Raw genomic sequence first — 18,185 nt, 5'->3', positions numbered from 1 at the left:
TGGGAAAAAAACTTTCAGTGGAAAATCCTGGCAAATTCTACCTAAGCCAAATGATCAAGGTTAACATCACCAATGCAAGTCATGTTGATAGTATATACCCACTGATAGGTTGTGATAAAAAGACATTCCACTTCTTTGGTATTTTTTTCCTAAACTCATCCAATCTAGTCATGGTAAAAACATCAGACAAACCCAAAGTAAGAGATACTTTACAAAATACCTCACCAGTATTCCTCAAAACTTCCAAAGTGGTGAAAAACAAGGAAAGACAAACACTGTCATGGATAGAGGTAACTAATCCGGCATGACTAGTAAATACAATGTGGAAAAAATAAAAAAAAGTGCAATAGGGAATTCTTGATTAGAACTTGGAACAGAAAAATGGCATTAGTGGAAAAAAGTGAAATCCAAATCAAAGCCAGTTTAGTTCATCATCTAGGCACCAATAGTGATTTCTTTGTTTTCACAAATATACTATGGTAATGTAAGACATTAACAATGGTGGAAACTGAAGAAAGAATATGCGGGGAACTCCTATACTATCTTTGCAATATTTCTATAAATCTGATTCTTTCAAAATAAAATGTTTATTAAAAATAAAAATTTCTAATCAAATTTAAAAACTTAAAATATATTGAGTCCTATTATAATTAGCAATAAAGGATCAGAAAATAAGCCTGTTACAGGTCTGCAGGTGGTTTTAATGTTTCTTTATTTATTTTGAAAGAGAGAGAGAGAGAGAGAGAGAGAGAGAGAGAGAGAGAACACAAGTAGGGGAGGGGCAGAGAGAGAGGGAGAGAGAGAGAATCCCAAGCAGGCTCCATACCACCAGCACAGAGCCCAAAGCAGGACTCGAACTCATGAACAGCGAGATGATGACCTTAGCTGAAGTCAGACACTTAACTGACTGAGCCACCCAGGCACCCTGGTAGCTCTTTTTTTAATCTAGCTTTTTTTTTTTTTTAATCCAGTTGCAGGTTAAAGCCCCAGTGGAAGAAAAAAAAGGAATCTTGTAGGAGGCTAGTAAAGTCACAAGCAAACTGGAGTGCTTAGACATGGGACATGAGTAGAGCATTTTCCAAGCCAAAAGCTTTTAGTCACTTTCAGATGAGCTGAGGGAAGGCCCAGGAGTTATAAAAATCTTATTCCATTTTCAACTCTGCCAGTAATATGCTGACAGTCAGCAAGTCATTAAATTTTTCTCATCCTGGTTCTCTCGTCTATGGGTTGAAATCCATCCATAGTTTTGATTCTATGAATTTACAAAGACAAGTTTTTTAATCCTTTTGGAAATGTTAAATGAAGTTGTATATTTGACAATGACATAAAAATTAAAATAGGTTGCAATATAAAAAGGAAAAAAGTTTTGGTCAATATATAAAGGTTTAAATTTTCATTTTGGCAAGTCCTTGGACATGGTCCAAGGTAATTTATCATACGATTACAGCATAGGCAGGTTTGACCATAGTCATGCCTTTAATTCCTGAAGTATTCATCATGCTTGCTATAATAATACCTGAAAATATCATTCATAATCAGAAGAATATGTTGAACTGCACCATGAATGTACAATCAGCAAGATTCAGATAGTGGGGAAAATTATAGCTCAGTTTTTCAACAGATAAATTTTAAGGAAAAGAAGGGGATTGATGAGGGACCTATTAAAAGAGACTTAAAAGTCATAGTAAGTTGAAAAAAGGGAGAGGATAAATATAATATCAAAGGATACATATCTGGGTTATAAAATTAAAAATCAATGCTCTTTTTGAAATTCAGAATAATAGTTACCCATGAGAAGATGGAGGGCTGGTAATTGTGGTGTGGCACATGGATGGGGCTTCTGTGTGGCTGGCAAAGTACTGTTTTTTTTTTTTTTACCTGAATAATGATTACAAGGGTGTTAACATTTAAATAATTTTTATGGCATGCATTTGTTTTGTGTGGTTTTCAGCACTTTTAGTGTGTATTACAATGTGTGATAAAATGTTCAAAAAGGTAAAATTATGATTTTTTTCCAAATGTAAAATAAACATACATCTAAGGTTTTATTTAACTCACTAGTTAACGAGGGAATCAGTAAGACATTATAGGGGGTTCAAAAGAGAATTGAAAACATTCGCACATATACTGGTCATCAAGAACACTAAAATGAATTTACAAATAGATGCAAAATTATCAACATCCATAGGGCAATAGTCAAATGCATCTCCTTAGGGCTAATCTGCATATCTGTGAACAGGAATCACGGGCATTACTATCCGTGTTCATAATTTATAGAACTGTAATATGCTTCAAAGACAATGAAAAGGGAAGATAACTCTGAAGGGTGAACTGGGCAGGACACTCAGTAATCTTTTCCCTATTTTAAAGTCTTTTACTATTATTCCTGACAGTATAAATACTAAGTATTGCAAAACAGTACCATCCATTGTAAGAATGGCAATGATTTTATATAGCTGGGGTTAAAAGGACAGAATGGATGGGGTGAGAAATGAGGCTGGAAAGATGGGCAGGGCCCATATCATGAAGCTGAGTGATGCCTTTTATTTTGTTTGGCACTGGGGAAGAGGTAGAGACAACTCTGGATGGCTCTGCTTGTCCTCTCCTCTTCTTTTTTTCTGTAGGATAGGAATAATTTAGCATAGCAGTTGTGAGTTAGCTCAGTAGAAGAGTGTAGTAGACTCTGGAGATTCTTTCTTTCAAATAAGGGCATTTCCTCAACCAGTGCACTCCCATTGATACACAGCTGCTATCTGTCCTCCTTTCCTTATAAATATTTTGATGATTGAGGTAAAGTCTCTGTCTTGAAGCTCTTCTATGAAGTTGTCAAGTGCAGTTATGCCCATGTCAAACATACTTTTAGGTGAAGCAGTGCAGGTGTGGGAGATCTTTTACGCTTTGCTGTTTCTCTGCCTGTGAGCTTCCTCAGTAAAACATAATATATAACATTTGCACTGATGATGTAGGAACTTTTTCCCCCTTTGCATTAGAGGTAGTCATTGAATTTGTTTTCCGTTTGGTTTTTTTATTGCTATTGCTGGTAGTAGAAATATCGTGATTTTTGAATTAGTATAATCCTGTAGAGTATTGGAAGAACTAGTGTGTTCAGTATTCACCCTGAGCTCCTGTGTTGAAAAATTACCAAATTACTATGATTGAGAGTAGTTGGGGGTAATTATGGAAAGGGAGACTTGATTTATTTTCTGATATGTAAGTTCTTATAGAATTTCCTTACCCCGGGTGTTTACGCAGTTACTCTTAAAATGCCTAGTAAAATCATATGTCAATTTTGACCACGTGATTAGTAGTAGAACATGGGTGTTTTCTAGATAAAAATCAAATAGACTTTCAGGTCGAACTAATGAAGCAATTAGTTCTTTATTTGAAAATACATATTTGGTTTATAGATTAATATTTTTCAGTCGGTCCACAGATACAATTCTAATTCCCCCTTATTTCAATCACCTTTTCCTTGAAGAAGTGAACTATATAGTTTCCCCCAGTCTGGATCTCACTGATTGCACATTCATGGTGCAGTTCAACATGTTCCTCTGTCTTCTCTCATTCCTGCTAACTAGCAACTGGGTCCAGAGACTGGATCAAACTCTGATCTGATCTCTTTGGAAAACTGTAAGCGGGATATGGCAAGGCTATAGGAAACCTATAATGTTTGTCTCTTTTTGTGACCTTAGCAACCATTGAAGCTTAATGCCTATATCTAAATATTTGTTTGTTTAAAAAGTTGAAATTTCGATGCTATTATTTCACTTTTCTTTGTTGGTTAGAATAATTTTAAGAGAAATACTTCCTCTTATCTACTGTTTGATTACTCATCGCAGAATTAATAGGAAAGGCAGGAAAACGGCTTAATTCTTATTTTAAAATTTTTATTTAATTTATTTTTTAAATTTACATCCAAGTTAGTTAGCATATAGTGCAACAATGATTTTGGGAGTAGATTCCTTAGTGCCTCTTACCCATTTACCCCATGCCCCCTCCCACAACCCCTCCAGTAACCCTCTATTTGTTCTCCATATTTAAGTCTCTTATGTTTTTGTCCCCTTCCCTGTTTTTATATTATTTTTGCTTCCCTTCCCTTATGTTCATCTGTTTTGTCTCTTAAAGTCCTCATATGAATGAAGTCATATGATGTTTGTCTTTCTCTGACTAATTTCACTTAGCATAATACCCTCTAGCTCCATCCACATAGTTGCAAATGGCAAGATTTCATTCTTTTTGATCGCTGAGTAATACTCTATTTTATTTATACACCGCATCTTCTTTATCCATTTATCCATCGGTGGACATTTGGGCTCTTTCCATACTTTGGCTATTGTTGATAGTGCTGCTATAAACATTGGGGTGCATGTGCCTCTTCAAAACAGCATACCCGTGTCCCTTAGAGAAATACCTAGTAGTGTAATTGCTGGGTCATAGAGTAGTTCTATTTTAATTCTTTGAAGAACGTACATACTGTTTTCCAGAGTGGCTGCACCAGTTTGCATTCCCACCAGCAGTGCAAAAGAGATATTTCTCCACATCCTTGCCAGCATCTGTTGTTGCCTGAGTTGTTAATGTTAGCCATTCTGACAGGTGTGAGGTGATATCTCATTGTGGTTTTGATTTGTATTTCTCTGATGATGAATGATGTTGAGCATTTTTCATGTGTGGGTTGGTCATCTGAATGTCTTCTTTGTAGAAGTGTCTATTCATGTCTTTTGCCCATTTCTTTACTGGATTATTTGGTTTTTTTGGGTGTTGAGTCTGATAAGTTCTTCATAGATCTTGGATACTAACCCTTTAACTGACATGTCGTTTGCACATATCTTCTCCCATTCCATAAGTTGCATTTTAGTTTTTCTGATTGTTTCCTTCACCATGCAGAAGGTTTTAATTTTGATGAGGTCCCAATTGTTCATTTTTGTTTTTGTTTCCCTTGCCTCTGGAGACATGTTGAGTAAGAAGTTGCTGCGGCCAAAGTCAAAGAGATTTTTGCTTGTTTTCTCCTCAAGGATTTTGATGGTTTCCTGTCTTACATTTAGGTCTTTCATCCATTTTGAGTTTATTTTTGTGTATGGTGTAAGAAAGTGGTCCAGGTTCATTGTTCTGCATGTTGCTGTCCAGCTTTCCCAGCACCACTTGCTGAAGAGACTGTCTTTATTCCATTGGATATTCTTTCCTGCTTTGTCAAAGATTAGTTGGCCATACATTTGTGGGTCCATTTCTGGGTTCTCTATTCTGTTCCATAAAAATCTGGAATGCTTCACGAATTTGCGTGTTATCCTCGCGCGGGGGCCATGCTAATCTTTCTTGTATCGTTCCAATTTTAGTATATATGCTGCCAAAGAGAGCACAAAAACTTCTTAATTCTTTATTACTCCTTTTATTAGCAAGTTTTCATGATAATAAGTTAATTTCTATAATCTTCTGAAGGTAGACAATTATTTTTAAATAATATTATGTACCCCACAGATATAAATAAGTTTGATGTGTTCAATCCATTCTAATTATTAAAATTCTTCAAATTCAAATGGTTTCATTTTGTTTAGTGGAAGACTTGCAGTGTCAGTCCTTGAATATCTTTTATATCTATTCTTTTTGTCTTTGATAGTTACTTGCTAACTGACATGACAAGATTGACCGGCTCAGCATGTTCATTTCCTGTCTCAGACATCAGCAATATCTCCACTAAACCTAAGCTGCTTTTAGTAAGAGGTGACATTTCAAGACCACAATCTGGATCTTAATGCTAATGCATTAGTAATTATATATAGGTCTTTAGAGTGGAAAGAGGTAGGAAATATTTACAGGTAGGAAAAATATATATCCTGTGTCCAATATAAAAGACTAGAAACTGTGACCAATCAAGTATCAACTTGCAAAGTTGATACTGATTCTTGCAATCAAATTCCAAGACTAAGGAGATTTTAATTAAACTGTTTCCTATTGCATCTATGTGTCCCTTATTTCACCCTAAGAATTCAGTTTCTCATTGGCACAGGGAATGATAAATTAGAACATCCACTAATTACTCATTTCTTAAATTATTCTCAGAATAATATAAATACCACCTCCACTCTGATTACTGAAATTTAATAAAAATAGAAAAGCTTCCTTGAAACCTGGTCCTTTCTAAAAGCACAAGAAAACTAATTTCACAACAAAAATGTATCAAAAGAAAATAAACAACAGAAATATATCAAATTCAAATTCCATACAAAGTTATAATAGGGAGAATAAGGAACATAACTGTATAAATTGTGTAAGTTCACAAAAGGTAAGTATGAAACCCAGCCTAATTTTAATGGGCCTTAATTTTTCCTAATGCAATGGAAAAGAAGGTGAGGATTCCAACTATCAACTTACTACACTGAAGTTATAAACCAATCATATTAGACTGGAAAATAAATTAGAGTATAGCAATTTTAAAAGGGTTTGTTGAAACTACTAATATTTATACAGAATCTATTTATTGATAAATTTAAGAAAACTAATAGAAAAATGAGTTAATTCTATGAGCAATAATAGAATTCAGTAAGGTAATTGGACATATATATGTCAGGTAAAAGATGGCCAGGATCGTGACTAATTGGCCATGATCATGATGGCCATGGCCATGATTAATTAATAAACACATTACCTTTTGCCAAAAAAACTACAAAACTGAAAAAATAAATGTAATATAACTGTTTCTAGACACTGAGGAATCTGAGATCCTTAACATATGAGAGACAATGAAATGAACCATACAACATCAATCACTTTCTTAAAAGACTGTAGTGTGGGGAAGAAATATCAGTCTCATTTAGAAACTGAGAAGTTTACAGGGGTATTCCTTAAACAGAAAAAAAATATATGATTTTAAGTTGAGGAAATAGCAAGAGTAAGGGGGGCAGAAATTTGCAAGACAAAGTATTAGAAAGAGTACAAGAAATTTGTGCAAGGTTACCTTTGAGTCTGGCTTATTACCAAGCAGCTCACATGCAGGATAAAACTCCATGAGTATTGGCAAAGAATACTTACCATAAGATATAAGTTAATAATTTTCAGAGCTCATGCAGAGCTGAGGGACATTCAATTTCTTAACATCCAAAATAGGAAAGCTTTAATGAACACCCTGGGAATTCATTATAAATTTAGGTGTCATCATACCTCAGTAATTAAGGCTAATATGCACCCATAATATCAAGCTTTTAAATAAAAGTCTTTAAAGACAAAGCTGATACTTAAATAACTGCTGATCAATGTTAACTCATCATCATTAATGAAGACCAACAAAATTCTGATATTTAACATCATAAAATTCAAATACCCAGCATCCAAAAAATAATTATTGGACATCTGATGGATTGAGAAACTGTGCTGTCATCAGGGAGAAAACAAATATAAAAGCAGACCCAGATCACAGAGATGAATTTTCAGAAATAAACTTCAATATAGGTATTTAAAATATGTTCAAGAACATTAAAAAACATAATGAAGGTATAATATTCAAATTATAAAATATCAAATCTCTGGAGCTGAATTAACATTATTGGATAAGCTTAACAACAAATAAGGCATTGTGGCAAAAAAGATCGGCGAAAATTGTTGTGAAGACATAGCGATGAAAAATACCTGTGAAACAGAGAGAAAAGAGGCAAAAAACTGAATATTTCCTAAGTGACTAATGGGACAATATCAAGAGGTCAGACATACCTGTAATTTGAGTCTCTGAAGTTGTGAGAAAGGGAAACAAAAAATGGAGAGCTAGTACCTAAAAGTTTCCAATTTTGACAAAAATTATAAACCCACAAATCCAAAAGGCTCAACGAATCCCAAGTAAAATGAACACCTTTCATATCTTAATCAAGTCTTTAAAAACCAGAGATAAAGAAGAAATCTGAAAAGTGGTCACAGTCTTACATTAGGATGTAAGAACTCTTAAACGAATTAGCAGTGACTTCTTAACAGGAATAATGGAGGCCAGAAAACAAAAATACAACATCTTTAAAGTTGCTGAAGGAAGAAAAAACAACTGTCAACCTAGATTCTATCTTGTGAAAATATCCCTCAAACTGAGAAGGAAAAAAAAAATTTAAGAGACATTTTCAGAATATCAAGAGCTGAGAAAATTCGTTTTCAGCAGACCTTCACGACAACAAATGTTAAAGGTGTTCAGGCTAAGGGACTTGTGTACTTCTGCACAAAGAAGTGAAGAGAACTGGAAATCATTAACTGGTAGGTAAATATAAAAGACTGTTCTCATTTAAAATATATATTTAAGAAATTATTGTGCCCAAGAATGCTGGCCACCATGCAGCATCCACCCTTTTCTTTCTCTCCTGCTTCCGACTGTTTGCATACAAAAAGAGTAAATCCACACATCTCATAGTTCTCTTTCAGATCTTTACACAGGCCTTTAATGTAGTTTCCTTGTGTCCATATTTTCACAATATCTCTCTCCTTAGTTCTATGAGCTTGCACACAATTTCAACACATCTAATGAAAACACCAGTAAGTTTCTGTCTCTCCTCTGGATATAGTACTTCAAATATAGTCTCATTATAGCCAACAGTCAAGATGAATTTAAAAATGTGTTCAGGGGCACCAGGGTAGCTCAGTTGGTCAAATGCCTGATTCTTGGTTTCGGCTCAGGTCATGATCTCACTGTTCGTGGGTTCAAGCCCCACGTCAGGCTCTGTGCTGACAGTGCAGAACCTGCTTGGGATTCCTTCTCTCTCCCTCTCTCTTTGCCCCTCCCCTGCCCTCTCTCTCTCTCAAAATAAATCAATAAACTTTTTTAAAAATTATAAAAATATGTGCAAAGTAAAAGTTATCGAATCAGGAGGGTGTGTGTATAAATATATACTAAATATTCTTTAATTTCAGTTCTGTAAATGTTTTGAGCTCCTAGGTGGCATCCCTGTCAACTATTTTCTTGAAATCAATAATTTGAAAAGACTAAAAATAAAAAAGGTTTCTTATACATTTGTTAACTTCCTTTTTAGTAGACAAAATTTTAGAGGAATTAAAGCATCCACTACTGGAGATCAAAGACTTTTCGAAAGACTATATCACATGCTCCTGGTGATCAAAGGCTCTGATAATTCCAGATCTTTTCTTCCGCTGACCTCTGGGGCTTTGCAAGAATAAATCACTTAATATCTATCATTCTTGGTTTCCTTTTCTACAAAATGTAAGCTACGGACTACATCAGTATTTCTTAGATATGTGGGTGTCTTAAAACAGTGGAATAAGTGGATGTTGAACCAACTTGGAGTTGTCATTTTTTTTTTAATAAGGACGTAAAATAAACAAACACAAAACCTGCCTCTCTAGTTAAAATGTTTCATCAAAAAGAATTTTTTAACAATCAAAGAGGTAGAAGGGCAACTTCAAAATAAGTAAAATCCTTCATATTCATATATACGTAGTTTAAGAAAAAGTTTGCATATTATCTTTTTATCCCCATTTTTACCATGGACTGCTTAAAAATTTCTTAAATGTCTAAAATCATTCCATGAAACTATGCTTAAAAATTATTGAATTAAATGCTTTCTACTGTCTCTTTCAACTATAAAACTCCATGATCTATATTCTTATTTTGATACAATATGTTAATCAAAGGTAATTTACATTACATAGCATTATGTCAAGTAAATGAAAATACTTAACTCCTTGTAATTAAAATATGCACAAAAAAAATTAAGAACAAGGGAAAATATCTCCTAATGTTTGATGTAGTACTTCACCACAACATATTTGAATACACACTATACACATTTAAAGATGTTTTAAAAAGTTCCTGTGGGAAATGACAGTGTCATTTGGGTCAATTAAAGCATCATTCTGGTTGCACAAACTAGAAAGAGAAGTTCCACTGTGGTAATACTAGTCTTTATCTTAGGGACCAAGAGTCATTTTGCAAATTTGTAGTATCATTTCCCTAAACAACTCAGAACCAAATTGCACTTCAGTTCCTCAGTTCTACTTTTTTTGTAGAGGCAGACACACAGCTCTGGACTCTTTTTTTGTTATTGTTTTTTGGAGGTTTTCTTTGGCACTGCTGACAGAGTTGAGATAACTTTTTATTGTACCATGTATAACTGTGAAATACCATTAACAAGTGAAAGATGTAATAAACTAGACATCTCTTCCTTTTAGAGAAAGAAGATGGAAACATCTTTGGTTTTCTTTTCTCAATTAAATATGTGTGAACCAAAGGAAAAAGCTTTTTTCAAGTTAATACATGGTTTAGGAAAAGAAGAAACCAGCAAAGAAGCCAAAATCAGGTAAACTCAGTTTTATACTTCTAAAGACATGATTGATGTTGAATATTTGTTAGCAGTTGTTTTTAAAATATCTGGTTGAAAATATATTGACTGTACTGTTAAAACTGGAGGAAAAATGTCTCTTTGTTAGGAGTAAACAACTGTCAAATCTAAAGTGTTTTTATTTTTTTTTAATGCAACAATTTTAACCACACAAAAGAAGTAATAACAATCTTAATTAAAATATAGCCTCAAATACTTCCTAGTCACTGTGGGAAAAAACAAATATATTTCACATATGCTCTCCTAATTCCTCCACAAATTGAATGAAATTCATTAGGAAAACCATTTTGAGTGTGTGGAGAGTGGGTGGTGGATGAGAAGGGATGTTCAGGTGATTACCAATTCCAAATTTGTTCGACAGTCAGAAAGAAAGATTTTAATTGTCATCCAAATAGTCCTGAAGCTAATGCGTTTTCATTTCAGAGCTAAGGAAAAAAGAAATAGGCTAAGTCTTCTTGTGCAGAAACTTGAGTTTCATGAAGAACCCCCCTCCAGCAGATCTGGGAACTTGGCCAAAGAAACAAGGTGAATAACTTTTAATTATTTCAGGGAAGATTTTGCTGATTCTAACATTAAAGGTTTAAGAAAGAGGAAATTAGGGATTTGCATTTTATTGGAAATTACACCGTAATATAAGGAAGGTTAGAGATCTCATTTCAAAAAAACTAGGAATATTCCATAAAACTAAACTATTTTAATAGCTCAAATTAAATAACCTTATAAAAATTTAAAGGTGCTCTTTTAAAATTATATACCTGTCAATTTTAAATGATATATTTTACTCCTTATAAACTGATGAAATACTCATTAATTTAAGAGTTTTCACAATGTAATATTGTCATAGAGGAGAGCTATTCATCTCTTCCTTTAGTAGTTTGAAAAAAAAATTCCTCTAAGTATAAAAGAAAGAAAGCACAAAAAGGGATGTTTTGTCACTTTAGGCCATTTCTTCAATTCAAACAGAAAATGAAATAGCCTTATCTACTAGTATAATACAGATTCTTCCAAAAATGAAATATGACCAATAAAAGATCCAAAACAAATATATTATACTCTGTAAATTATAACTCTAAAATACTTGTTGTATTGCAGCTTTTTAAATATATTTCTTATCCCTTTAGAACTTCATTAGCCAAACTTCCTGTATCTGTTTTTTTTTTAAATTGCTGCATATTGTGGTAAGAGCTTCAAGGAAATTGCAGTTAAAAAGTTTGACTAAAAGACACCATCAGTTTATGTTCTTCTAATTGTTGAATTAAACTGGATATGCAGAAATGAATAAATTGTTTTCTTAAAAAAATAAAAAAGATAAGTGACCTGATTTCTTTTCCTTTGTTCTTAACCTAACACATGATTAATTTTAAATAAAATGATTTGTACACTCATGAGAAAATAATGAATGTTATTTTATTATATGTTAAACTTGACCAATGATTTTGAAGTTTCCAATGTAAAAACAACTTTCATTGAATAATAATAAAAGAAGAAACCCCATGAAATATGACTGAAAAGAGCAGTGTAATAGCATATGTTACAGCAGATCCATAAACAGACTTTCTGCATACTCCATTATAAACATTTTGTTTCTTGAACAGAGTCTCCCCTGAAGAAGCAGTGATATGGGGTGAATCATTTGACAAACTGCTTTCCCATAAAGGTTAGTGGTATTTTCCCCAAATGCTTTACATCTTAATGGAAAACTGCACAAAATATGCATGTAACTATACAAAATAGGCTGCAATAAAAATGTAGTCTGATTGGTAATTGACGGCAATCTGAGTTTCTGATCAAGAGAAATAACTAAAAGAATAGTCAATAAATGGAAAGTATTTCTTCAATATTCTAATTTTACTGAGAAATACTTATTGTGGTTGAAATATTACCTCTTTGTGTCATGATTAACAGTTTCAAATTTTTCATTTATTGATTTTTTTAATGAGATCCTTGGATTTTTTAATTTTTAATATTTATTTATTATTTATTTTGTGTGTGAGAGAGAGAGAGAGAGAGCAGGTGAGGGACAGAAAGAGAGAGGAAGAGAGAATCCCAAGCAGGCTCTGCACTGACAGTGCATAGCCTGATGCAGGGCTGGAACTCACAAACCATGAGATTGCGATCTGAGTTTCGATCAAGGGTCAGACGCTTAACTGACTGAGCCACCCAGGGACCCTAAGATCCTTTTTTTTCTTTATTAAAATTTTTTTTAATGTTTATTTATTTTGAGAGAGAGAGAGACAGAGCATGAGTCGGGGAAGGGCAGAGAGACAGAGACACAGGATCCGAAGCAGGCTCAGGTTGCCAAGCTGTCAGCACAGAGTCCCACGCTTCAAGATCATGACCTGAACCAACATCAGTTGCTTAACCAACTGAGCCACCCAGGTTTCCCAATCCTTGTTTTTTTTTAAATACTTGATTATCCTATGTTACTTTTATTTTTAAGTGATCCAAAATGTAAAGAAATTCTTTTATTGGAAATTCAGGAAACCCTCATGAAAATACTTATTTTTCCAAATTTTGTAAATATTCCACTCTTTGTATCAATAATCTCTTATGATGACTTTTGTAGGTGACATGGAAGGTGAGGACAAATATTGAGTCCTTGTTTGACTATTCAACACTATGATAAAGCATGAGTCAGAAGATAGGCTGCCTAGATTGTTACTCTTTAGTGTCAACTTACATAAAGCAGCAGGGGTGTGAGCATTTTTTGTCTTTATTGAGTCCATGATTCCTTTCACGAAGCAAAATTGATAAGTTTAACTGAGTAAACGATGGGTCTATGAACCACAGGGTTGATCATTTTCGGCAACCTAGCAGAGTTGTTTCAGAAACACTTTACCATTACACACTTCCTCAAGTGCACCACCTTTACTTGTATCTCAAAATTTTCCTGGTTCCTCACCTCATTCTTTGTCTAAAACACAAACCCTCCTTGCTCTTGCCCAGACCATTCCAAGATGAGGCTAGCTAAACTACTGTACTGTCACTCTACTGTTTATAGTATTGCTAGTGGAGTTCACATTCTAAGGTTTCTGTTGGAAAAAGAGGTTTCTGTTGCTAGGACAGCTAAGAGTGCACTACTTGTAATTCAGCCTCAAGTACTGTGCTCTGTTTGACGAAACACCAACTTTTCTTGTCTGTCTTCATTTTCTGTATTTTTCTCCTTCCTAGTTGTCCATCTCTGTAAGGTCTTGGTGTTCTGTTAATGCTTCCCTGAATTTACTGACACAAGAATTCTATTTCTGTACACCATCCCTGAATACTTTCCCTCTTCCAATGAAAATACATTCTACTTCTGAATTGTAATATGGACTGAGAGAAAGAAAAATATAGGTAGAAAAACCAAGGCTTACATTTAAGCAAGAATGTAATCAATGAAAATGACATAAGTAAGAAGTTGATGCTAAAAAAAAAGTAACTTCTTACTCCTTTCTCCTTATTTCACCTTAATACTGTATCAGTCCATATTTTGGAGAAGAGTAATTTAAACATCTCTTTCCTCAACTGCTCACTTTTCTTCATCCCCGATATCCAATCATTTTTTAACTATTATTCCAATTCTTGCTCAATATATGTCAAATCTGTCTTGTTCTCACTAAGTCCACTGTCTTGGTTCAGGAATTTGTCAGTTCTTAAGACGAATTACAACAATATATAAAACTTTCCTCCATCATTAATTATGCTCCCCAAATTTGTTTCTTTTCTTATTTATTAGTATTTCCAACATTTGAACACATCCCCCTTTATTCTCTTCACCAGTCACAGCAAGAGAAAAAAGGAATGGAATTCTTTCTTTCTCTTTCTTTCTTTCTTTCTTTCTTTCTTTCTTTCTTTCTTTTTCTTTCTTTCTGGAATTTGATAGTTTATTACAAGAGAGCAGATGTCTTTTCATCTGTGGAGGCTCAGCCCAGTCCATCACTTGATAAATATTAAGTTCTTAAATAATATAACCAAATTTGTTGCGAAGAAAATGTTAGCCCACGTTTCCTTTGACATTTGAGTTCTGGTTCTCTTCAGCTACATAATGATTGCATAATCTTAGTTAAGCTTCCTAATGTCTCTGACTTTCAGCTTCTTCAACTGTAAATGGAGATAACAGTGTCCTTAACTCCAATAGGAATGGGTTTCTCTCAGGATTAAATGAGATGATGAATACGAAACCAGTAACTGACACTCCATAAATGTGAATTATTACTGCTATTCTGAAAAAATTAGAATTATCAACAATGAATTTAATAATCTTTTTCTATTTTCCAGTTCATTCCCAACAGGGTTAAATTTCAATTAAAAGAAATATATAAGCTGTATTTATTTATTGAACTTAATAAATTGGTACATAATAATTTCATCATATTCTCACGACTCAGAGAGAAGAAAGATTTAGCAAGGCTAATTAGTCCTACAGAAAATTCTCCCCTGGCATTCTGTAATCATTTTGCTTTGCAAGTAGTCAAACCTGAATGGAAAAAATTGAATCTGCTGCTGTCTCTCTTTTCTCTGTTGGTGGAAATATTAAAGAGCTGTAAAATAGCAATTTGAATCAAGAGAGTTCAACATGATAACAAAAGTCAGCACTGACCCACTTGGACATTATTATCATTGTTCATGATCAAAGTGCTAATTAAATTATATGGCATTCACAAAAAAATTATGTTACTAGTATTCGTTTAATCAATCCCTCAAAATCCAATTATTTTTAATTGCAAAGCTTATCATAATATTAAATAATAAAGCTTAAAATAATCAGCTAAAAAGGTCTTTTTGGTTACAATGGTTAAATTCAGCTCAATTCTACTGACTTGACTCCAGACCAAAAAAAAAAGGAAAGATCTTACTCATTAGTACCCTCCCCCCCACACACACATATGCACACACTTAAAGAAAGATCTTACTCTATCAAATTTTATGTAATTCCCCTTTGGTTAAATGAGTAAGTTTCTCAAATTCTATATGTCATGTCTATATAAAGGAAATAGAGATTGTATTAAATTTAGGCAAATAGGAAATGTAGTGATACATAACAAAATGTAAAATCAAAATACGATGGAAATATGAGTATTTAGTTTGACAAAAATGGCTGATATTTAAAGCACTGTATGCTGATTATTAGTATCTTTAGAAATGGAGCCACAGAGTAGATGGTTCTTACGCTAGATTTTAGGGGATTAATCAAAATTCACCAGCTGGACAAGAAGAGAGAACACCCAAGTGGAGAGTGATCATAGACGTGGGGCATTAACCAGTTTAACTTAGGGAATTAAAAAGAAAGTAATTCTTTGTTGAGAAACATAATTTGAAAAAGGAAGCATGGCTGAGAGTGACACACAATAGACAGATAAGACTAAAACAGAAAAAGCATGATTTTTACTATATCTTCCATGGAAGCGACAGAATCCATGGAGTATTTAATAATTCCACTATTTTATCCAAATTTCATTCTTCAAATGTAGTTTTACTCTTTTAAAAAAACAGAAGAGGGGCGCCTGGGTGGCGCAGTCGGTTGAGCGTCCGACTTCAGCCAGGTCACGATCTCGTGGTCCGTGAGTTCGAGCCCCGCGTCAGGCTCTGGGCTGATGGCTCGGAGCCTGGAGCCTGTTTCCGATTCTATGTCTCCCTCTCTCTCTGCCCCTCCCCCGTTCATGCTCTGTCTCTCTCTGTCCCAAAAATAAATAAACGTTGAAAAAAAAAATTAAAAAAAAAAAAAAAACGAGAAGATAAAATACAAGTAAATCTAAACAAAGTATGGACTTTAGTTAGTAAAAAGTTTCAGTATTTGTTTATGATCATATATGTACCTTACCAATGTAAGATGTTAATAATAAGAGGGAACTGGTTGTGGGATATAAGGAAACTGCACTATATTCATAACTTTTCTGTAAATTCAAATCTATTCTAAAATAAAATATTCCTCATTTGTTTCTATACAGATATTAGGATACATTTTTTCCACCATCCCCGTTTATTGACGAATTTGTCTGGAATTGTGAAATGAATCATAAAAGTCTATAATTTAACTATACATATAAAAATCAGTATTTTTTTTAATGTCTTTAATGTTTATTTATTTTTGAGAGAGAAAGAGAGAGAGACAGAACACAGCAAGGGAGGGGCAGAGAGAGAGGAAGACACAGAATCCAAAGCAGGCTTCAGGCTCTGAGCTGTCAGCACAGAGCCTTGATGTGGGGCTCGAACTCATGAATGGTGAGATCATGACATAAGCCGAAGTTGGACACCCAAATGACTGAGCCACCCAGGTGGCCCTCCAAAAATCAATAATTTCCAAATGCTATTTAATAGAAATAAAATTTATGAATAAATCAAAAACCAATGTCAGATTATATCTAATTCATAATCACCAATTTCATAGTTATCAGTCTCCTCATTCACTGATTGACTTTATAAAAGTAAATGCTATTAATATGAAGTTAGCAAACCAATTAATACCAATAAAGTTATATATATATACATATATATTATACTTACATATATATGGATGTGTTTGTATGTATATAGGTATGTTCCATGTAAGACATCTTTGAAAATAAAATCATGATGTTGATCAATATATGTTTGAAAATTATTAGCTAGTTTTATAAATGTTATATAACTTGCAATGTATCATGTAGCCTTTCAAAAAATGTTTAAAGACATTGGATAAATGGGTACAAGGTTTCAACAGGCAAGAAAAAATAATTCCTGAGCTGAGAAAAAAAGGCAGGAAAAGTGCTGGAGATTTTGTTGTAACTTGGAAAAGCAACCAGTTATCTTTCACTGAGGCAGAGTACTAAAAAAACACATTGGAAAATCAAGTTGGGGACAAATTTTGGAAGAGTTTGTCAGAAAACTCTGATGGACAGAAAGGTAGAATTCTATACATGTAATATGGACTACCCACAAGGTTGTTACAAATATAAAAGCTAACCTCACAGTAAGTGCTATTTTGGAAAGAAAATGGATTAACTTGGTTATTGATTGAATGTGTATGTGTGTTGTAAAGTGAGATGGTGAAGAGATATGAGATGAAGAAAAAGGATGAGCCAAAGTTCCCTAGATTTTATTCCACATTAAATAGGAAGATGACAGTGCCTTTTAAAGATGAGAAAAAGAGGTGGAAGAACAAGATTTGTGAGAAGATAACAGGTCAGAGTTTGAACTTATTTAGTTCCTGGTAAACTACATCAGAAGTTTTGCAGGGTTTTATAAGCATACACCTGGAATGTGGAAGAGTAATCGATCATAAATAGAGATTTTTCTAGCCATCTCACATAATTAATAATTGAGGATGTGAAAGAGGATGTTATTTCCTGCGGGGAGTCTCTATCAATAAGAAAATCTTTCCACTACATAACTGTATATTTTCCTATGCACCCTTTTTTCCAGTCATTACAAATAATTCCAATATTTTTGACCTTTTCATTAATGAGTATTTGCTTGACTTTTTGCACCCTGAATTGTGGTTCAAATAAACTTAATTCTGGGAATAATTCATAATAGATGAGAGAAATAGAATATATAGGTCATTGCACCCCCTTGATTTAAAAGTATAAACTAATTATACTGTGGAAAATACTTATTACTGACTGAGTAAAGGCTGCAAGGAAATGAGTACTTCTCCTTACACTTTCTACCTTGTGGCTTTTCAACTTGCCCTTCCCGATTTTCGGTTACTGATTTTCTGCAAGATAAGGGATTCCAGTGTTCTGCAAAGTTAAATTTCTGAGTCAAGCTGAATCAAGCTAAACACTCAATTTCTTAATCTGTTTAAGAATAAAAATAAGTAAAATCCAGTTAAAACTAGGAATGGGTTACATAAGTAAATCATTATTGCAAAAGTAACCACAACATTCTGTGTAGGGTCAAGAGCTATAA

At 33.6% G+C, this 18,185-nt stretch overlaps 1 protein-coding gene and 1 non-coding gene across 2 annotated transcripts in view; one reads left to right on the top strand and one right to left on the bottom strand.

The window, feature by feature from the left end:
- The window catches only part of RGS18 (regulator of G protein signaling 18), a 41,644-nt gene that overhangs the window by 8,942 nt on the left and 14,517 nt on the right, over positions 1-18,185 (top strand). The window contains exons 3-5 of the mRNA XM_047841496.1: positions 10,147-10,274; positions 10,740-10,841; positions 11,912-11,973. Coding sequence (XP_047697452.1) covers positions 10,156-10,274; positions 10,740-10,841; positions 11,912-11,973 — 283 coding nt within the window. The 5' untranslated portion in view covers positions 10,147-10,155. The remainder of the gene's footprint in view (positions 1-10,146; positions 10,275-10,739; positions 10,842-11,911; positions 11,974-18,185) is intronic.
- Positions 5,248-5,354, bottom strand: LOC125155916 (U6 spliceosomal RNA). Its single transcript, XR_007148424.1, has one exon. It is a non-coding gene; the product is annotated as a U6 spliceosomal RNA (small nuclear RNA).

This window comes from Prionailurus viverrinus, chromosome F1, assembly GCF_022837055.1.
Source record: "Prionailurus viverrinus isolate Anna chromosome F1, UM_Priviv_1.0, whole genome shotgun sequence".
Classification (NCBI taxonomy): domain Eukaryota; kingdom Metazoa; phylum Chordata; class Mammalia; order Carnivora; family Felidae; genus Prionailurus; species Prionailurus viverrinus.
The sequence above is the reverse complement of the archived record's forward strand: the minus strand, read 5'-3'. Positions and strand labels throughout refer to the sequence as shown.